The sequence below is a fragment of the Pseudopipra pipra genome, chromosome 15, assembly GCF_036250125.1.
Source record: "Pseudopipra pipra isolate bDixPip1 chromosome 15, bDixPip1.hap1, whole genome shotgun sequence".
Taxonomy (NCBI): Eukaryota; Metazoa; Chordata; class Aves; order Passeriformes; family Pipridae; genus Pseudopipra; species Pseudopipra pipra.
Window position 1 is genome coordinate 12,024,738 of NC_087563.1, and position 21,732 is coordinate 12,046,469.

General features: G+C 43.1%; 2 protein-coding genes across 8 annotated transcripts; both read left to right on the plus strand.

Moving 5' to 3' along the window:
* The first annotated feature begins 9,019 nt into the window (after positions 1-9,019).
* On the plus strand, positions 9,020-11,021 carry MED7 (mediator complex subunit 7). 3 transcript variants are annotated; one of them, XM_064671947.1, is made up of 2 exons: positions 9,020-9,115; positions 10,055-11,021. In XM_064671947.1, exon 2 carries the CDS (start codon positions 10,074-10,076, stop codon positions 10,764-10,766), a length of 693 nt encoding a protein of 230 aa, XP_064528017.1. In that variant the 5' UTR covers positions 9,020-9,115; positions 10,055-10,073; the 3' UTR covers positions 10,767-11,021. The 3 variants fall into 3 exon arrangements, with proteins under 3 accessions (XP_064528017.1, XP_064528019.1, XP_064528018.1); XM_064671949.1 differs by lacking the exon at positions 9,020-9,115 and adding an exon at positions 9,259-9,279; XM_064671948.1 differs by lacking the exon at positions 9,020-9,115 and adding an exon at positions 9,325-9,415.
* A 114-nt stretch (positions 11,022-11,135) lies between these two features.
* On the plus strand, positions 11,136-20,921 carry LOC135422619 (hepatitis A virus cellular receptor 1 homolog). 5 transcript variants are annotated; one of them, XM_064671943.1, is made up of 8 exons: positions 11,136-12,961; positions 13,419-13,760; positions 14,374-14,424; positions 16,444-16,520; positions 16,750-16,806; positions 17,569-17,683; positions 18,095-18,134; positions 19,294-20,921. In XM_064671943.1, the coding sequence occupies exons 1-8, from the start codon at positions 12,913-12,915 to the stop codon at positions 19,379-19,381; spliced, it is 819 nt and encodes a 272-aa protein (XP_064528013.1). In that variant the 5' UTR covers positions 11,136-12,912; the 3' UTR covers positions 19,382-20,921. The 5 variants fall into 5 exon arrangements, with proteins under 5 accessions (XP_064528013.1, XP_064528011.1, XP_064528015.1 ...); XM_064671941.1 differs by lacking the exon at positions 19,294-20,921 and adding an exon at positions 18,503-18,754; XM_064671945.1 differs by lacking the exons at positions 16,750-16,806; positions 19,294-20,921 and adding an exon at positions 18,503-18,754.
* The last annotated feature ends 811 nt before the right edge of the window (positions 20,922-21,732 follow it).

A 21,732-nucleotide genomic window follows, 5' to 3' on the forward strand; every position in this document is an offset into this window, starting at 1 on the left:
TTCCCATCTACAGCAAAGCTTCCTTTCTGTCAGACCATAACCACATCCTCTATGAAGTCATAAAAGCAGCACAGTTGAGATATACCCTAGGGTAAATGTTGTGGAAAAAATAACACTTGATGGACATTCAGAAGGTGTGAATCAATGATTAAGGATTAATTAAATGGGTGTGGCATGATTAAGCATCTGTCTCCTACTTGCTTATCTACTAAATACAGTTATAAATGCACACACCAAACACGTATGTATGGGATGAGTGTCCTCACTGTCCCTCCAGGGCACCACTCAGGGCAGTTTGCACCAGGCTAAATATAAAATTATAATAAAATCAGTATGCATCTAATGCAGTCAGTACAACAGCACTGTTCTATTTTAAAGCAAATGCAATCCATTTTTCTCTTCTCTTTCATTCTTAGTATTTTGTATATTTTTTTATTATTGATGTATAATTGTGTTGCTGATGGTATTGAGGCTTGGAGTGTGGTGGAATGTGCAGAAACTGCAAAGTAAGTATTTTTATTATTTTTTATTAATTTGGTATTTCTGAAAATTGTTCCAGTGTAAATAATTTACCAGTGCTGAGTTTTGGCTCTATTTTGATGTAGTACCAGAATATAAGGGGGCAGCTCCCTATTGCTGCTTTTTATAGCCGTTTGCATGTTCAAAAGAAAATATTTCATTATTTTAAACAGAGCTTATGAGGAAAAAAATTCTGAACAAATATCAGAATTGCAAAAAACCCCAAAGACTTAGATTTTATAGCGCAGTTCATAGACAGACTTGGAAACAATATTCTCAATAGAATATATTGTTTATTTCTCAAAAAAAAGAAATGGCATATCCCTTCCTTTCTGTTTCATGATATGTTATTTAGGCAGTATGTTCCAGGGATCATTGAACTTTCCCTACCAATTTTGTTCAATGTTAACTAAGAAACTCCATTTTCCATAAAAATACAATTTAAATAAAACACTCGATGTACAGATTTGTAAGAGAATTTGCTTAACACAATGCAGTACCATGGGACAGAAACAAGGACAAACAGAAGCTGTTGTGCAGCTGATGCCTATATAAATATAGATAGTCTTGGTAGTCTTGCTGAAGATAAAATGCAGTGTATACTGAAACATTTGTCATGCAGAATTCTGTTAAAGCAAGGCTTTGTTTCTCGGCAGAGTGACTGAGTACCAAGGAACTCTTGTGGTGAGATGACACAAGTCTGTGATCTCCTGAAAAACCGTCACTGGTGTCAAGGGGAATTTCATACCTATTTGTAGACTAGGATCAATGCCCAGGCCAAATTTCCCAATTCTTCTACAAACCCATTTGCCTCATGCAGTACACACGTATGAAAAATGGAGAGTTTGATGAGAGTTTTCTGTGTTAGCAGTAGCTGGATAAATTCCAGACCTTGAACCTCCAAAATATGGGACCACTTTTGTGTGCGCATAACTTTCCTTATGCTTGAGAATTTGCTGATTTAAATTATGCTCAGAGATCATTTCTTGTAATTAATAAACCAAAACATGCACAGGGACAAACTGCATGGATTCACTGTGCAGCAATGAATTTTCCCCCAAAAAGGCTGTTGATCTTGATCAACAAGCATTTTACTTGATTTGTGTCAATACAGATGCATTTATAATGACAGTTTGTAATGGTATTGCATTTTTAGCTAATGACACTTATTTAGAACTATGTTATTTTTTCTAGTCTCTTATTCACACTTACTGTAGTGTGTTAAGGACTTTATGAAAAGTCTTTGTAGCTTGGCCAAGGGGGGTTGCAGTCTGCTGGCAGAGATGCACATGTTGTCTTATCAGAAAATTGAGTATAAATAGAAATACAAGGGTATGACATTGCAGCTCTGCAGAAAAAGCGAGGAGTACAGGACAGCAGAGAGGTGAGACATCAGCGCTCTGAGGGGAGCGAGGCTGCTGGAGATGGGAGGATGTGGGGGGAGAAGAGGTTCAGCAAGGGTGGTGAGTAGTGGGGGGAGAGCTAAGAAATTCTTTGAACATAGTGACTGGCAGCTTGATTTCTTCATGAGATAAGAGATGAGTTCTCAGAGGGGCATGAAGAGGGGAGCGATTTGATCAAATACACAGATAAGGGGCTTGGCAACTGCGCCTCATTTGGCGTAAACATGGTGCGATGCAGCACAGGAGGTCTGACGGGAAGGTGCTGCGAGGGGCAAGGTAAGAGAGAGAGAAACAAGGAGCAACTGAGAATATAGATTTGATACAACACATGCAGATGTAAGAAAATAATCCCAGGTTTTGGCCCATAGTGATAGAGAATGTCGTAGCTGTGTTAGAACTGGCAGGATTTAGCGGGCTAGATCAGCCATTTGGAATTTTCCAGGTTGAGCTCAAACTGATGGTGGGCCAGCTAAGATATTAAGCAGGGAAAAAAATAAGAATGATCAGGAGGAAGGAAACTAGTCAACAGAGTCAGATTTGGGTGCCATTGATATAAACATGGGAGCTGGTTTCAGTGGGAGCTGCTAACTAGCTCTGTTTTGCAATACCTCTATCAGCTGATAACTCTTCATTGTTGAGCTGGGGAGTAAGGTAGGGGCTGACATATTTTTGTATCCAATCTTGCTACGGATCTACTCCTTCATTTTTCTTCTTTCACTTTAAGTCCAAGCCCCACGTGTAGCAAACACAGAAATAGTTGAGTGTTACAAGCCAAAACCAGAATATGAATGCTACGTTTAAAGAATGTATAGCCAGGTTAACATGTATAAACTAAAATCATATGGTCTAAGAATTGTATTTGTATTTAATTATACATTTAGGAGAGAGTAACCTGATTATGTATATTTGAATTTAATTTCAAAGATCATGGTTTCCTGACTAATTTTTAAATAAAATTATTTTAAATAAATTGTTTCTTTCAAAACACAAACCGTAGACAAAAATCATTTGTCATTATCTATCTGGGTGACTAACAGGTTATAACCCTTTTAAAGAAAGCCTCAGACATTTAAGGGGTTCAGGACCTTTCTACAGTAGACTAGGATGTAGGTATATATGTCCATATTTATTTAAGTAGAAATACACCACTTGTCTAGGACCAAGTGTGCTGCAGAGCTGGAATATGTGAGGATATCTGCAGAGCTCTACACACAAAGTACAAAGTCCTCCTCAAAGGGCTCCTCAGGAGAGCTGGAATATCCCATTAGCACAAGTATCTCATTTCTGGAAGCTGACACTGTATTATGGTACAGTTTTACACCAAATATATGAGCACGCTCCTTTGAATACTTCTGGCACCACTATATATTTGCATGGTACAGAAATTCTGTATCCTTAATAGAAAATACTTAAATATAACTGTCCTAAATATCTTAGAACCACTGTAAGACTATCCTTCAAGGGATGATGAATTTTTTAGGTATCCTACATATTCTCTGCTTAAGTGCTTTTATAAAGCCTGCTACCATGTATCCTTTGACACTTTTTCATCCATATTCAGGAAAATCTGAAATACTTTAAATGATTCAGATTTAAGTTTGAGCTGCTGTGTGCTCTAAATACTCCTCTGTGCTGGGTAAGTTGAGGTTACAGATAAAGTTATTCTTATCAAATGTGGCCTCAGTGGACTCCTTTTTTTTCTTTTAATCACCTTTGTTCATTCCTTGCTACCTCCTGCAAACTGCTCTATTTCTGCTTTAAAAAATGTTATTTTAGGGACTGGATTTTTTTGTAGGGGATTTACCCAGATTATGCAGTTCACACTTTGATTACTGCTGACTGCGAAAATCTCCCCACCCGCACATCCTGCTCTGATACCAATGCTTATGTCCTGAGGGCGGCAGAGAAATGTATCAAGTTAAATATAGATTATTTTTGTTTTTGTAAAAAAAAAATAGTCCACAAGGCTGCAACTCTCTCTTCACTCTCATAAATTGACCTATATACTTCTATCATGTGTAATATTTAGGTAAGGTTTACTGCCTGGGTGCCAGCTCTTCCTTTACACCAACTGCTCAATACGATGATTATTACTCCACTTCTAAACTTCCATAATTCAACCCATTTTGCTACTTAGCTTAGAGCGTGAGAAACTCTTATTTAGGTTACTCAGCTGTCTTGCTGCTTTGGCAGTTCATTATCACCCCAATAAACATGTCTCCAGTAGACCCAAAGAACAAGACAGAGAGCTGCAGAAAAAGGGAAGAATTAGCCTGGTCTTTCTGAGCCAGATGCATCCAGCTTTCCCCTAGGTCTCACAATTGCACCTTTGAATCTGCTCACACTGCTGGTCCCAGTGACCAAGGGAGTTGCTCTTGTAGAACCAGAGCAAGATTCTCCTGTGAACTGTCTGGGACCCCTGGGAAAGCAGATGCCTTGTTCTGAGCATTGCTAGGAGGATGTAGTGAATTATCCATCATTTGAATGCCTGAAGTGAATCACTCCCAGGCTTACTGATGTTGGCAGTAACACTGACAACATGCTTTATACTGGAGAACTTCACAGGGTTAGGACAGGCTCTTCTGTGATGAAGGGACAATTAATTCTGTCCTCAGCTGTTCTCTTAGGGAAAAATGCAGAAAGGGAAACCTAGTTTCATGGGGTTGCACCCAAACTGGGAATTCGTTCCAGCTCCTTTTATCAGTGCCTGCCTATCATGGTTTCTTTCTGTTACTGTCTCCCTCTGAAGACACAGGCATGACATACACTGCTGGCAAAATGGCAGTGCCAGGGTTTATTCTGGCAATATGACATGTTTGCTGCTACCCAGGTTGCTGATGGATTTTTTGAGACATGTTCACTTACATGTTAGAATAGGTTGTCACCACAGGCATGTGACCAAGAAAACACACAGCATTAAAAATCAGGCTGGGGAGCTGCTTTCAGAAACAACATTATGACTATGAGCACAGAAAAGACTACTGGATGATTCTATGAAAATGTGTGTGGATTTTGAAGCATGTCAATTTATTAACCAGTAGTGAGATACCTGTTTTATTGCTAAATAGCCATTCAAGCTCTGTGCCGAGCTTTGAATCTGTTTGAATCTGCTAACAGGCTGTTTAGTAAGAAACAGGTCAACTGTCATGTGCAACTCCCATATGCACTGCCCAATTTTTACATGATAGAAACATGAAACTTCTTTCCTACATTAGTAGGTGTGCCAACAGGCTGCAGTTGATATTTTAGTCTGAGGAGTCAGGAAGAAAAAGCTGCACAGTACTGCACTGCAAATTCATTAATTCCCACAGCCACAGCAGGAGACAGGGAGATGGGAATTAACCACAGCAGATGGAGACATAAAGCTTGTTTAAGTCCCCTTCACCACCAACAGGCTCCTTTTCTCTTCCCCTCCTCCCTGGTATATTCTACAACAAAGCCTGTAACAATCACCAAAAAAGGAATTCCTGAGCTCGTTGCTTAAGCAGATGTAAGATATAACACTCACCTAAACCCAACAAGAGACTGGAACTGAGTTTCATTTTGGGTTTACTTTTTCAGACAACATGAGAAAAGCACACACACATTTATTTATTATTCAGAGTGAAGTAGCAGTCAAAAATGGAAGAAATATGTTGTACCACAGAAGAGAGCAGCGCTCTTCTAAAAAAATGCTTGAAAACGGGGTTTATATTTACTGTGCTTCCACAATGTTTGGATTCAAATTGTGCTAAAATAACAGCATACTGCAATGGTACACACTGTACACACTGCTGCTGAATTAATAGAACTGGAGTGTCTGATACTGAAACATGCCAATTTGCCTAAAATTAGTTATGAAGAAAAGAACATAAACTTAAGCAGTAAATTAAGATGTTGTCTCTTTGAGGTGAAGAATATCATTGTACTGATTCACCATCAGCTGAAGGGGTGTCCAGATTCAGTCCCACAATTTGGAGATACTGTAGGAATTGTGATGCATTATCAATGGTAGGTTTGTACTGGACAGCATCCTTATTTTGGAAAAGAGCTGAAATGCAGCAGAAAGCAAATTGGAGAGTGCTCCTCATAACACTCACTATCACTCTTAATTTCTCATTTAGAACCACTGTAAGGAGAAATGTTCACAGCTTCCCATAGGCTGGAAAGGGTCATCCATGGGTCTTCTGAGAACCAGCCATGCTACCAAGAATGAGACTGAAAAAATTTAGTCGACGTTATATCCCCTCTGTCTTGGCCACTACCATGCAGACTGAGAAAGTGAGTCAAGAAGATCACCAAGATCATGTAAAAAACAAGTGCTTGGCCCTCACTGTCTTCTCCTGTTTGAAGTCAGGGCGTTTTACATCCTTGCTGCACAGTTCACTGAGTGCAAGGCACTAGAGAATCAAGGTTAGCTCCTGTTAAAAGAATGTGAAATCAAAGTCTGGAAAGTCCAATAAAACCAAAGGTATATTAGTACCTCCTTCTACACGGGTTATCTCATGCATGTCTGGAGGTGATGCTTTTTATTCTTTGCCTGTCTTTCAGAGTATGATGTAACAAGATGATTTAAGAGCTTGCTGCCACAGAAATGAGGAGAACCGTTCCCCTCCCCATCTCCCCAACCTCCTCCTTTCCTCCTGCCTATGCACTCTCCTCTCTTAAAAGCTCACCCTGATGCTCACAGGGTAGATAACACACGTTGACTTAACTCTCTAGAAGAGCTGAAAACTTAATCCAGAAAAATGGCAGTAAGGTTTTCTGTGTGGTTTGGAGCTGCATCTGTTTACTTTGCAATCCAATGCTTGACAGTGACAATACAAAGTGCTGAGAATAAAGGACTGCACAGCCAGAAGTGGGGGACTGGAGGAGCATTTCCAAGGGATGGTTAGCCCAGATCCAGAGCTGAAATGCTAAAAACTGAACATGACATGTGCAAATCACCTTATCCTGTTGTGTTTCTTCTGTGTTGTGTTGCCCACTGTGGCTTCCCATTAGGATATTTATGCACAAAGGATGAGCACCTTCTGTACCCAACCTCTTGGGTCTGAGCAATCCATTCACACCCAAGACACTTCAGTCCATATCAATGTTTCTGAAAAGAACACTAGATTAACTCACATCTTGGGGCACCACAAAATCCTTAATGTAAGGACCTTTGTTTCATTTTTTAAGTCAAAGTAATGGCACCAAGGGCAGAAAATGTGAAAAACCACTTCAGATATCAGGCAGTATCAGATCTGGCAGTCTAGAAATTATTGATAAACACAGATTGAGCCCAGCTCAATTTCATTACCAAATAGCAAGGATACTCTCCTTTGGACAATATGCATAAATTGAGCCCTAGTTACTTAAAAAGAAAATCCTCAACTCCACGTTTGAAAATATAACATAGTCCACATCCATATATACATGAATGTGGATAAATACTAAACTATGATGGCATCAGTGAAAAGGAAAACTTTTAACTCAGACTAAGGAATGAAACCATACGAGATTAAGAAACAATATAATAATTAAAATCAGCAGCAGCAGAACGTAAACTGTGTAAATACTGTACAGCACTGTCAGAGAACAAGGACATTGAACTTCACTTAGAGTAAGACTTCTTCAGCAAGTTCACTGAAATTCCCTGCTATGTGACAGACACTCACTGAAAATGAATGTCTCAAAGGGGGTCATTTCCTCTTCGAAATATATTTTGCTTACAAATGAAACCAGATCAGCCTATTTCACCACCAGGGCTGTACTCACTGTCAACTGTAAAGTATGTTTGGTTTGGAATATATAAATATTCAACTATTCTGTAAAATATCTGTACATCATTTCAGGCTTTCTAGTCAAATAAATCTATTCTAGGTCTTCTTTGAATCGTTTTAGAAATAATTAACAGGATCCAAGCTAATTATCATTCAACTGAAACATTTTCGGTGACATGATGGATCTCGAAGAGTGGAACTGTAAATGACAGTGCGTGTGCAGGCGATGGGTCCCTGTCACACCAAGGCCATTGCTGCCATCTGCTGAAGGAGAGAGAACGGCACAGGAACGGCCAAGTGTCAAAAAAATACTCCCTGTTAGCCATTCCAGGGAGAGATTGTCGGGGTTGACAGAGAACCTGTCAGCAGCCTGGCAATTAGTGACAAGAGATTCTCGCAGAGGCGATGCCAGAAAGCCCAGCTCCACTTGACCTACAAGGTGAAAAACTGAAATCCGCGGGTTTTACTTCAACTCCCTTTAGAACAAAACTGAAAGAAGAGCGACGGAGCCGAACCGTTTATTAGAATGTGCTCAGGAATGCTGGGAACACTTCCAGGGTGATGCTGTGATTCCATGGTCAGTGTTAATGCCCGCGGTATATTTGGATGCGTGGAAACTCCTGGTACCGTGTGATCACCACACACATGGTCACATTAAATGCAATCACTGCGTAATTCAGTGCTTAATGTGCAACAGTCGCGCTGGCAGAGCCCGATCTAAACGCGCCCCTCCAGCTCAGCCCGTGGCTGCAGCCAAGCGGCGGTCGGGTTCTGTTCCCCGCAACCAGCGACAGGACAAGAGGGAATGGTCTGAAGCTGCGCCAGGGGAGGTTCAGGCTGGACATTAGGAAGAAATTCTTCACAGAAGGGGTGTTTAGACATTGGAAGGGAGGTGGTGTGCACACCGTCCCTGGAGGAGTGTAAGGAAAGGCTGGACGTGGCACTCAGTGCCCTGGTCTGGTTGTTCGGCCACAGGTTGTACTCGATGATCTCAGAGGTCTTTCCCAACCCAAGTGACTCCGCGATTCCTACGATTCTGTGTCTCCCAGCAGCGGGGCCACCCTCACCCAACCCCGTCCCCGCAGGGACGCCAGGCCGGTCCCTCCCCTCCCTCCCCTCCCGGTTCTTCCGCCTCAGGAGCGGTTTCTGGCGAGGAAGCCCCGCAGCCCTGAGGGGTCACGGCGACAGGACGGGACGAGACGGGACGGGACGGGACAGGACGGCCCCACAACCCCCTCCACCCCCGCCATAGCGCGCACCCCCCCGGCGCCCAATTCGCGCTTGGCACCGCCCCCCGAGGGAGCTGAGTGGAGAGAGCGTCTGACTGATGTTTGCAAGAGCCAATCAGAGTGCGGCACCGAGAGGCTGCAAGCCAATGGAAGGCAGGGGGAGGGGCCTCTGTCCGGAAGCGGCGGCGCTGAGGGAAGGCGGCGGGCGGTGAGGACAGTGAGGGTGAGTGAGGGAAGGTGGGGGCGAGCGGGCGGGTCTCCGCGGGCCCCGGATGGGTTCTGTCCCCTCCACCAGTACCTGGTCACATCTCTTCTCTCCTCAGCACTGGTCTGGAGAGCCCTGCGGCCCAGAGCCCGGCCCAGCCCGGAGCAGGGCAGCGAAGCTCGGTGCGGGCGGGTGTGGGCCCGGCCCAGTTTCTCTCGTGGGTCGCGTGTGAAGAGGGGAAGCCACACGAGGAGCGGCTGAGGGCATTTGGTCTGTTCAGCCTGAAGAAGCAGGAGACTAAGGGCAGACTTCACCAAGGTCTGCAGCTTCCTGACGAGGGGCAGCGCCTATCTGTGCTCTTCGTGACCAGTGACAGGACCCGAGGGAATGTCTGGAGTTGTGTCAGGGCAGGGTTAGGTGCATATTAAGAAAAGGTTCTTCACCCAGAGGGTGGTCGGGCACCGAACAGGCTCCCCAGGGCAGTGGTCACGGCCCCAAACCTGACAGAACTCAAGAAGCATTTGGACAGCGCTCTCAGGCACATGGTGGGATTGCTGGGTTGTCCTGTGCATGACCTGGAATTGGACTTTGGTGATCCTCGTGGGTCCCTTCCAACTCAGGATATTCTGCGAGGTTCACAGACTGGGCTCCAGCTAGGGAAGGGGTCTCCCCCTCCCTGTGGCTGCTCAGTTTACAGGCTGGTCTTTCATATTTTGGGAAATGAGTGTTCTGTGTGCTACTGTAGTTGATTCTGCTGTAAGTAAACCTTAGTGAAAAGTAACATGGATTTATCAGTAGTTTCCTGTATTCTGCACATTGGGTTGTCTTTCTTCTGGCTCATTTTCTCAAGGCCACTTCTCTTGCATTGTTTTTGTTTATATTTATATATTAATCTTGTGACACAAATTGTTAACATATGTTTATTGTTTACATATGTTTCTTGGGACATTCCCATAGGTATTTTCGTCTGGCAAAAATGGGTGAACCTCAGCAAGTGAGTGCCCTTCCTCCACCTCCAATGCAGTATATAAAAGAATATACTGATGAAAATATCCGTAAGGGCCTGGCTCCAAAGCCACCTCCCCCTGTGAAGGACAGCTACATGATGTTTGGAAATCAGTTTCAGTGTGATGACCTGATCATTCGGCCCTTGGAGAGCCAGGGTATTGAACGGCTGCATCCCATGCAATTTGATCACAAGAAGGAATTAAGAAAACTTAACATGTCTATCCTGGTCAACTTTTTGGACCTCTTGGATATCTTGATAAGGAGCCCAGGGAGCATAAAGCGAGAGGAGAAACTGGAAGACTTGAAACTGCTTTTTGTCCATGTTCATCACCTTATAAATGAGTATCGCCCTCACCAAGCCAGGGAGACACTGAGAGTCATGATGGAGGTGCAGAAACGTCAGCGCCTGGAGACCGCGGAGCGATTCCAGAAGCACCTGGAGCGGGTTGTGGAGATGATCCAGAACTGCCTGGCTTCCTTGCCTGATGATCTGCCTCATGCAGAGGGAGGACTGAGAGTGAAAGTGGAGCCCATGGATACTGATGATGGCAGCAATTGCATTGGACAGAGCGAAAAGCAGAGAGAGCGTTCAGGTGGCAAGAGAGATCAGGTTTTAGACAAGGATGCAGCGATGTGCAGCATTATTGATGAAATGACATGAAGAAAACACCTTGCTTTGTTAATGCACCACAGGGAGAGGCAGCGTGTATTCTGAGGCTACACATAGTTTGTTTTGCTGTTGTACAAGCAGATAAAGCATTTCTTGTGCACATGTTGGAGGTTGTGAGTGACTGGGCAGATGAAAGTGTTTGATATTTGTGACCTGTGTTTTTTTGGTAGAAAGAAAAAAGTATAATTTTTGTGAAATGTACCATGAGGTGGTAGGCACAGATTAAAGTTGACTTTTTCTGTCGTACTTTCATTTGTCACTTCCTGCATATTTTGGGTTCATCTCTCTGATTTTTGGGTATCCCATTCTATGGTTCTATATGCTCCGAGTCAAGAAAAAGTTTCTACAGAAGTGGTGCTTGTTTCTTGCACAAGCAAAACACAGGAACTTGGAAAACAGCCACGTAGAAATTCAAATTGCACCAAGGCATTCCTTATAGTGTGTGTTTGAGGTGAAATCTAAAGCAAGTGGGTTAACTGTTGTCCTGTAGCTCTCCCATTCTCTTACTATGTGACCAGAACAGCTTTCCCGGGATACAGACAGCACTCAAACAGCTGTTGACTAATGTGTGAATGGAATAGCCTGGGTGAAGTGAGTAAAATGGACACAGACAGAGCTCTGGGATAAGAATTCCTTTATTTTCTCATCCTGTTTATTTATGTCAGAGCTCAGACGTGGCTCATGCAAGAGAGAAACCTGTGCAGACCCGTGCACAGCCCATGTTTTGCTGGGGACTGTGGGAAGGGCCATGTCCTGGTGTGCAGGTGGGTGTTTGCTGCACACTGAACCACCAGAGCTCACCAGCCCGTGCCAGGCACTGTGGGGAATGCAGTAACCGGCCTCCTGCCAGAGCCAGCTCGCCAGGATCCTGCTGGCCATTATCAGAATTGTTCCTTTAGCAGCTGTCTGCAGTTTCCTCTTTCCACAGAAACACCAGGAGCGAAGAGGAAGCGCTTTTCTTAGTGTCCTGCTTCCAGCTGCTGCACGCAAAAGTCACCCTTCATCCCTCTTACTCTCACTTCTCTCCTGCAAGCGTGTAGCTAGTGTTTGTCTCTCAGCTGCATTAATCCCTTGGTTTTCCTAATTTTCACTTAAAGAAACTGTCACTTTGGTGCTTCTGCTCTCTAAGGTATCCAGTGCGAGACAGCTCTGTTGGTTCTAACTCCTTAGTACTTAATTTCATCTGTATAAAACACTGTGAGGTAGACTAGTAGCTTCAGCAAAGAACACTTCTTGGCTCTAGATCAAATTCCCTTGATCACAGCTGCAGTTCTAGTCCAAACAATATAAAAAGACAAGATATCCTTGAGAAGAGTTTGGTGATCCAGGGACACAGGGAGAGTGGCCAGGGAACAGCCTTTCTCAAAAGCTGTATTTCAGAATTCTGTCAGAGTGAGCCTTGAGTCTGGGATGAGACAGTTTCCACACTACTTTTTAAAGTGATTCTGCATTCTGGATGTTTTGTCTATATTGCAAAAGCCCAGGTGCATATGGAATTTTTAAGAGTCAGATGAAAAGAGACTGCAACTCTATTTGGCTCAACTATGTAACAGTAGGACAGTTTTCCAATACTACCAAATTATTGCTGCCAAAGAAAATTTGCCAAAAGATGCTCTGAGCTGCTTCTAAGTATTAGAACCAGAAATTTATAATTAAAAGCTTGAGTAGTTCTTCCTAGGAATCTTATTTTGCCAAGTCCTTTCTACTTACCACAGCGCTACATATCCTATGTAAGCTTTTATCCAATTGCTGTCTACTATGGCAAAAGCAGGTGTGGGAAGCAGTCTGGGGCAATGGTTCTGGTAGTTGTGTGAGCTCAGTGGCGCTGACAAGTTTCACTTATGGTAATCAAGCAGATCTGGAAAAAAGAGAACTAGATTTCTGTGGCGAAGTGCCGCCTCAGTCACACCCCGTCAGCGGCAGCTCAGCCCTGTACACTTGTAGCTTGCCTGCAGCTCTGCCTCTGCTGCAGGAGACAAACAGCCCAACCACGGGCAAAAAGATCAGATTGGACTGAAGGGCACCCACAGCTGTGTCTGGACATGGTGTGCTAAGAAGCAAACAAAGAAGTTTACCTAGAAGATAAGTTTTCTTGAATGAGGAGGGTGAGCGGGAGTGTTCCTCATCTTCAGCCACGATGTTGTCTTATGTCTGCATGAACTGGATTCTTCTGGTCCTGTTTACAGGTAACTAAGTGGGCCTAAACAACTAGATAGAGGTGGATGGAGGTATCATGCATCAGTGATTCTGAGGGTTGCAAAGTGAGAAATTTTATCTTACAACAGAAAGAGTGGTCACATATCACAGAAACTGCAGCTTTGTGTTAGAGTTTTATCACAGTGACTCAATAGTGTTCTAGTGGCCTTATCACCTTTTTAAGACAAAATCATGTTTGAGGGTATGATGGTTTTAAAGATGCTCCTTCTTGAGGTAGTCTTGGCTCCTGCTAGTCTGATTAGTGGGCTTTTAAAAACAATGATCTGAGATGAGCAGAGAACTTTAAATCATTTTAGAGAAGTGGAAAATCTGCTCCAGCAATGCCTGGTGGTGTTTGAGAGATGAGAAGTGTTAGGACAGGCAAGATGCACAAGAAGCTCCCCCTTGCATGCCCTGTACTCAGCAGCTCTGTTGTTTTGTCCACAGGCCCCACAGTATCAGAAATAGTGATCGGAGAGGTTGGTCAGAACGTCACCGTGCCCTGCTTCTACAGCGTCCGGAGGACACAAGACATCACATCCATGTGCTGGGGTCGGGATAGCTGCCCTAATTCACAGTGTTCTCGGCCCATTATCTGGACAGATGGATGGAGGGTGACAGAGCAGTACAGCAGCAGGTACCTATTGCGAGGGAACCTGACGAAGGGTGACGTTTCCCTCACGATTGTGAATGCCGAGGAGGCAGACAGTGGGACTTACTGCTGCCGTGTGGAGCACCGGGGGTGGTTCAACGATCAAAAAACTAATCTCAAGGTTGTGATAAGGAAAGGTGAGTACAGAGGTGTGCTCTTGTCTGAGTACCCTTGTGGTAAATCTGCTCTTGGGTCTGGGTTTCAAAGCTTGCGGTGGAAATAGTTTCTACGATCATCCATAAGGCTGATCTTTAGGACCTTATGGGTCTGCTGTTAGTGCTGTTCAAATTGAGCTGTCTTTGGCAAAGTTCTTATCCCAGCACAGTCACTTCAATTAACAAAAGGATATGGTACTTTGTTTCACAGTGCACAGCACTACTGAGCTTTCTTAGAATAACTGAAGAGTTTAAGAGAAAGGGCAGCACACAGTACTTAGTTCATCCAAAGCGTTATCGCTGCACTATTTTCATAGAAAGCCATGTTTGATTTTCCCTGCTTGATTCTAGAGTAAAGCCCAGGGACACAAAATTGATATAGAGAAGTTTTTTTATCAACTCTTCCTTTGATTTTTAGTTTTTCTCTTGCTTGTGAAAAGCATGATAATATATGGAACAACTGGCTGACAGAGGTACTTGTGTAGCTGGTGCTAGCAAATCCTTACTGTAGAAGCACTGTCTCTTTTTCACTACATAAATGCACACTAAGGTTAATTATAACATGTGTTGGTTTTGTTTTATTTTTTAACATCAGCTAGGATCTCTACTGCAAGTCCTCACACTTACACCTCTGAACAGACATCAGGTAACTTTTATCCAAGTATTAATCTCAATAGCGTGTATAAGGCATATTGCAAATGGGGATCTTAGGAAGGAAACAAAATGATGCTGGATGATAGAAATGTCTTGGCTAAAATTTACTAAACATTACCATAGAATGAAAGATCAGAACTTGGATTTAAATTATATCTGATATTATATAAAGAGTCCAACAGAAGGAACACGTATATGTGGGAGGAAGCTTGCTTCCAGGTGTGATACTTTAGCAGTTTTAGTGGTGCTGCAAACTTTGCTTTTATTGTGGCTGTTTTTTGGTTTGTTGGTTTGTTTGGGATATAAAATCTCACCTCTTCTTCTAGAAATGCATTCCCTGAGGAGTAAAACTCAACTTTTGAGGAGCTGGGTGTACCCACTGCTTAATCAGCTAATTTGTTGCTCAATAATATAGAACTGTTTTATTGGACTAGCTCAAAAGCACATCTAATCCAGGATCCAGTCTCCAGTAGCAGTCAACAGCAGATGATTAAGGAGGATCATAGAAATAGGGCAGTAATTGTATGATACAGTGCCAAAGTATTCTTCTACCCTGGTATATGATGTGTCTCAGAGGTTGCCCACATCCTCTGTAGCCTGTGAACATTTAAAAATATGAGATCTCTCATTGTAGTAGAAGGGACAGTGCACAACTGTTCCCTACTCAGTTTCTCCATTCCCCTCACAAGTGGATAAATTTCTATCACATACCTGCTCAGCTGCATCTTTTTCAGTCTGAGAAAGACACCTTTAATTTCCATTACACAAGAGAAAGCTCATGGTGTAACAATATTTTCTGGATTCTGAAAGAAAAATCAGGGATACCATTTGTATTTCTCCCTTTGTCTTGGATGTTTCCAGCTAAGCAACTCTAAATTAGGTTGTTACAACAGTTGCATTTCCTTTTTGGAAAAAGAAGTGAAAACTTTCTCAGACTGTTTCTATTCTAGTTGCAAATAATATGGCTTCCTATCTTAGAACTCATGGGTTTTCTTAACCCTGTGACATCTTTGTTGGCTGATGGTGGAACAGTGTTTTAAGTTTTCAGAACACAAGTTAGTATGTGCATGTTCACATAGAGAGAGACTGGAAAAGGCAGCTAGCTGTGTGCCTCTGGTGTAGAAATACTCCAGAGTTTCCAACGGCAGAGAACAGTGAAGCCAATGATCCTGTCCTCTTCAAAATAAAGCTTCTGGGAATAAGGGTAACAATGTAAAACATTAAAGCAAGCAGCTAATGTTGTCATAAAGTGAACAGGAGATTTTATTTTTAGGAGGTTTTTGTATCATCCGAGAACTCGTGGAGAAACCGAGACTGATGATAAAGAAGTCAGAAGTTTGTAGCTCTTAATTTTAAATATTGCAAACAGCTTTGCTCTGGGAAATTACCTCAAAATATGCTGCAGGTCCTTATGCAAATATATCACATTTTGGTCAGTCTGTGTACTGCACAGCTGTCTGGGACTTTAAAAGTATCACTTGCTTTTTGACTCTGCATCAGTTGCTGTTTCAAGGCCCTGGGATAACCTTCATCAGTTTTCACCAGATAACCTAAGTTCACTTTAGGCATCATTTTTTGCTTCAAGGCCAGGTTGGATGGGGCATCGAACCACCTGGTCAAGTGGAAGGTGTCCTGTCCTTTGGCAGGGGGATTGGAACTGGGTGATCTTTAAGGTCCCTTTTAACCCAAACCATTTCATGATTCTATAATCCACTGCTTCTTGGCTCCAAACCCAGATGGCTACTTTGATAACTCCTTCCCAGTGTTCACATAACAGCAAGAGCCAAGTGTTTCCTGGAAGGCATTCAAAGCTCTGAAAAAGACAGCAGAAACTCCAATAATCAGAGTTTTGTGCTGTCCTGTGAAGACACCAACCTCTTTATGATATGCAGAGCCCAGACTACTGATAGACATTTAAGTTCGGTGGTTCCAAGTCAGCAGTACAGATTCCTCTGTGTCAAGGCAGAATGGTTCTTTGTGCAGGTGATGTGTTTTTCTTGTCTTTGCTCAGCTCCTGGAAGCACCAGTGGATCCTCCTTTACCGTCACAGAAACGTGGCCAGCATCTGCCTCAGAAGCTCCTGAGAATGTAAGCATCTCCTTTGCTGCAGCACAGCTGGGCAGAGTGGATAGAAATGAGAGTTTATGGGGTCATCCCTACAGGCACTTCCACTGCTTTTTTTTTGATTGCAACAGAATATTGTTGTTTATAAGAAAGAGTTCTTATAAAAGAGGAGGGGAAAAAACCTGCTTAGCATGCATAAAGTACTTCCTACTAATGGAGGAAGAGTTTTAGCAACATCTGCATTGCCTTTCAGGCCTCTGGTCCCTGCTCTGACACCTCAGACTGCTCAGATGTTACTGCAAACCTGCAGGTATGGCAGGATGTGGGGGAGAGTGGAACTTGGACCACGTGGGAGCACAGGGATGCCCTGCACTTCCTGTGCAGTGGGGTTCAAACAGGCTGTCCTGCCAGACCTCTCCCTGTCCTGCTGAGTCCTCCAGCACGTATTACAGGGTGACAGGCAGTAACAGCACCCAAATTTTATCAGGAAGACCAGCCAGCCAAACCAGCCTTTGGGGAGGCCTGCTGTGATGTACAGTCAGACAGTCTGTGCTGTGGGAGTTCATGCTGCTGAATGTGCAGGATGCAAGTCAGGGACCATACTGTGCTTCCAGTGTCTTTCCAGGCCTGAGATACCAATGGCGGATTAGATACTAACAGCTGGCATCAGAAAGAAGTTTAGCCTAAATAAAAAACAGTGCAAAGAGAAGGTGCATTTACTTACTGGTATAAAGCCTTGAATAATTGCTGAATAAACTGATAAGAAGGTGGGAGGGTGTGACATCAGGAGATATTTTGATCATAGAAAAATTCACCAAATGGTATTAAACCTCAGTAAATGAGATTTGTCATAACCTCAGATCATTTGACAATCTCAGAAATTTGTTTAACAGCATGGGTCACCTAAATGTTGCAGTGATTCTGCTTGAAACTTGTCCTGTATCTCAGATTAGGCTTTTGGTCTCGAATACACTTTTCCTGCAGAGTTGCAAAACATATAAATGGCCTTTGAGTGCTGTATGGGCTTCTTGCTGCTGGTTCCACTAATGCTCATCTGCCTTGTGTTTGACAGAACACCTCTGTATCGCTTCCCAGTCAGCAGTATGCAGAAAATGGTCTGTACATTGGGATTGGGTCATGTGCAGTACTTCTGGTCATCCTGATTTTGGCTCTGTTCCTCACTAAACGTAAGTACTTTTCCTAGGCAGTTATTCAAGGATTGCTCAGGTTTGTCCCATCACAGCTGTGGCAGATGCCACGCGTCTCCTGCTTCGGGGCAGTGAGCTGAGGTCTCTGGATTCCTCACTCAGTCCCTGTGCTGTGGCTGCTCACTCAGCTCTCTCCCTGTGGCCTCTGGGGCCCTGAAGAGCAAGGTGTGAATGTGGCCTCCTCATTTTGTGACTCTTCAGCAGCCAGACAACCCATGGTGTGGTTGTGCCCTGCTCATTTCCTCCTACCCATTCCGCAGTTCCCTGTTCTCCCAGTTCCTTCCTGAAGATAGTTATTTATTTTTGAACACACTGCTTTACTTGCTTCTAATGGTTTTAAAAAACCTGTTTTTCTTTTTTTTCTTTATTTTCATTCTGGATGGTCCTTAGAATACTTTTACAATACGAAGAAGATGGGTGACTTTGCAAAGTGAGTATTCTGTTCCTGCCTTTGCTGATAGGACAAATGAGGTTGCAGAAAGAGAATGTCAGTATGCTGACCATTCCACCACATACTTTGACTTTCTTTTTTAATCTCAAGTTAATAGAAAGCATTACAAAAAGAAATTAATAAATTTTGCTACTTTTCATTACTTAGTAAGCAAAAATGAGTAATAACTATCAGTTGATTGCATTAGGGAGCATGCAAACCTCAAGTGTGGAAAGATGATTCATTATCAGTCATGATAATAAGAGTTTATGCATGTTTCACTCTTTCCAGTGAGCTGGTTGATCTGCTCTTCTTGGTTTTATTGTCTGTTTTTTGTTTAAAACCATTATTTTTACTCTTTTGTGCAGCTTCATTGCATTTCAGAGGCCACAAGGTGTGGGGAATCATAATGCCCTGGAAGATGAGATCCATGCAGAGGAAAATGTTTATATCATACACTAAGGACTGTATTCATGCTTGCCTTTGTCACTGTGGGGACATTAAATAGTTTGCAAAATGTTAGCTGCTCCCTCTGCTCAGCAGCTGCATGTGTCTGCACTACTGAAGCATTACTCACATTGTTCTAATAAAACAAATAAAAGCTACACTTGCAATTAAAATCTTTATCAGCCTGTTCCAGAAAGAGAAACTGAAACCCTACTGTTTTAAATGGAAATTTCCATTTCCTAAAGAAAGTTACTATTATATTTATTATCTGCTTCAAATTCTTGCTTCCTTTTTGGAAAAAAAGAGGAAGTGCCAGAAGGGCAGAATTGACTTCGCTGTGGGTTCTGTCTGCCACCTACCACAGAGCCCGTGCCATCAGAGGGCAGAAGCAATATCAAAGCTGCTGTGGCAAACCTGTCACATGGGAAAACTGGGTAGTATTATTGATTTAATATACATTTAGTTGGATTTTCAGTGAAGACAGCTATACCCAGTCCTGGTAACAGCTCAGTAACACAATATACTAATTCCTGTCCACCTGCAGTTAAAGCTGGGGGAGCTATGGATGCTCACCCCTCATGGGATGACCTCGGAGCCTACAGCATCAGTACTTCAATGTACAGAATATTCACACCTTGTGTTAAGAGAACTATGACTAAATGTGTTTCTCTCTACAAAATACATCTCTTTTTTTCTGTGGTTTTCTCCTCAGGCCCACCTATACCCTGAGAAGCCCTTGGGGTGGAAAGTCTCACTTCCAGGCATCTAAAACAACTGAACAAATAATACCCACTTTGTAAAGTTAATTAAGTCCTCTTCTTAGCTTATGGAGAAGTCATGGACATTGCACGAAATATTGGTTTGAAGTTGGCCTGCCTTCACACCCCTGTAAATACCAAACAACTAATTCATAAGAATGCTGAATGTATTTGATGGATTTTAGCCCATAAATACAGAGAATCTGTGGTTGAAGTCTTTCCTCCATTGCTCCTCAGTTAGTGATGTGTCTCAGCTCTTACTCTCTGCAAAACTAAACTTTGGTTTACTTTAAATAAAAAAAAATGGAGGCAGCCCCATGAGTATGAATCAATCCCTTAAGCAGGAGATAAAAGACCAAAATCATCTTTGAGTGGAAGAATAGTTTTCATCAATTGTTTTTAAGAACACATTTTAAACAGGGGCTGGGGACTGAAAGAGCAGAAAAGTAGCAGACGCAGGAGAGAGACCAACTCTTACCAAATATTGGTCAGTACATTTTGCCCTGAAGCCCATCCCAAGCAGCAGTGTGGAATTATCTAGTGCAGACATTGTTGTCACGGGGAAGATTCACAGATGTACCACAGACTTTCTACCATTGAGTTATTTTTCAGCTTCAAAATCATTTTCAACTATGCAATGAGGCATAAAGTGGAGTAATGAAATCAGCAGGTATTTATGTCAACAGCTGAGACGCTTTGAGGCCACGGTCTGGTTGTATTTAAGGGGAGCCGGGGGTCAGTGGAGCAGTTACCCCTCCCTCTCCCAGCTGGTAGAGAGGGGAGGGCTTGGGTTGGCTGGGGAGGGGAGTGGTTCCCCAAGAGCCCTGGCTGAGGTGGGATCTTGCAGGTGAGTGTACTTGCAAATAGTCACAAAGGAGGGAAAGGCTCCTCATCTTGTTGAGGAAGGAAGAACTGGAAAGCAAACTGGGACAGGTGACCCTGGTGTGCTCTGTGTTTAACTCGTGCTGGGTGTTCTCTTGGGGCTGTCTGTTGCAGCAGGGCTGAAAGTTTGAAAATGTGGAGGTGGGTTCATGGCTGACTGAAGTCCTCCATGTGGGAGCAGAGCTATTACTGTTCCCAGGGGCAGGAAAATTACAGACAACACCAGCTCTGCCATCTTCTGTCTTCCTGTCATGTGTAGCTTTGTGTAAGAAGGTACTGAAACTAGAAAGCACCTGCTGGTGTTAGGCTGTATTTCTGCATTTGACTATTAATAACAATTACTAACCTAAAATCACTGCCTCTGCTGAAGACATTGCTTTTCTTCTGCCTGGCAGAACGTGTTGCTGCTGTGGGCTCCAGCCCATGACTGGAGATGGAGGAAGTCTGATTTGGTCTCTGAACTAGATCTCAGACAACATCTTCAGCAATTTCTGCTTTCTGCAATTTTATGAAATTGGTCTCTGCTGGGGTCAGAGTTAGACACTTGTAGGGTTTCCAAAATCATCTGATTGCAACCCTGCTCTTACAGGGTTTGTGGGCCAGCTTTAAGACTGCTAATCATGAAAAATGCTTGTCCATAAGGGTTTTTTAAATATAAATATTTCAGACTAAATCAGACTAATTATTATATCAGCAACTTTTACAGGTAAAATAAAGTTCTAGAATATCTGATAACCAAAATCTTGAATAAAGTCTCCTTTCTCCTGTGCAGTTACTTGGTAAACAGACTTCACAAAGATTGTGCAGAGCAAGAAATTCGCAATATAATACACACAAATCCATGCAGGCAGAAGCTCCCTGTGCTTTTTCATTACTTCCACTTGTGCCAGTGGATCTTGGAACAGGCACTTCAAAATGAGTCCCAGGTGGCACTTGGAACCTTTTCACACATTAAGAGATTGTCCAGCTGCACAAACTGGCAGCACACTGAGCTGATGAGGGTGACGAGCTGCAAAATGATTTTTTTTTTTTTTTTTTTGAGACAACTCTCTGCCTGTCCTTTTCTGCCTGCAACAAGCCACTAGATAGCAGTACAGAAGCAGAAGGCAAGCCATGTTTTTCTGGTTCTTCCCAGCACACTTGGATTTTGGATGGCCCTTTTCAATGCACTCTGCTGCATTTAGCCCAGTCTTGCTATAGAAACAAAACTGATACAATGCCACGTTCATACTGCTCCTTCCTTAGTTGCCTGGAACATATGACCGATTCTGTTTGGACAACCTCCATGGAAATTTGTCACTGAATAAAGACCCAAATTTGTCCCCCAGGTGAGACTGAGCTTCTCCCTGCATTGGCATTAGCTGGACATCAGCTCACAGCCACTGCTTAGTGGTGAGTAACAGGAGAAACAAGGCTCGTTGTAGGGGAAAAGTCTCCAGGATATTGGATGCTCCAGGTTTCATTAGTTCTGTTCACAGAACAGCTGGGGCTGTGTGTAAATGACATTGTAT

Bases quoted from the DNA above. Each gene is read 5' to 3' on its own strand.
- LOC135422619 (XM_064671941.1), top strand. From the start codon at position 12,913: ATGTTGTCTTATGTCTGCATGAACTGGATTCTTCTGGTCCTGTTTACA. The intron at 16,521-16,749 runs GTAAGCATCTCC...ATTGCCTTTCAG, and splicing joins CCTCAGAAGCTCCTGAGAAT to GCCTCTGGTCCCTGCTCTGA. The intron at 18,135-18,502 runs GTGAGTATTCTG...TCTTTTGTGCAG, and splicing joins AAGATGGGTGACTTTGCAAA to CTTCATTGCATTTCAGAGGC.
- MED7 (XM_064671947.1), top strand. From the start codon at position 10,074: ATGGGTGAACCTCAGCAAGTGAGTGCCCTTCCTCCACCTCCAATGCAG.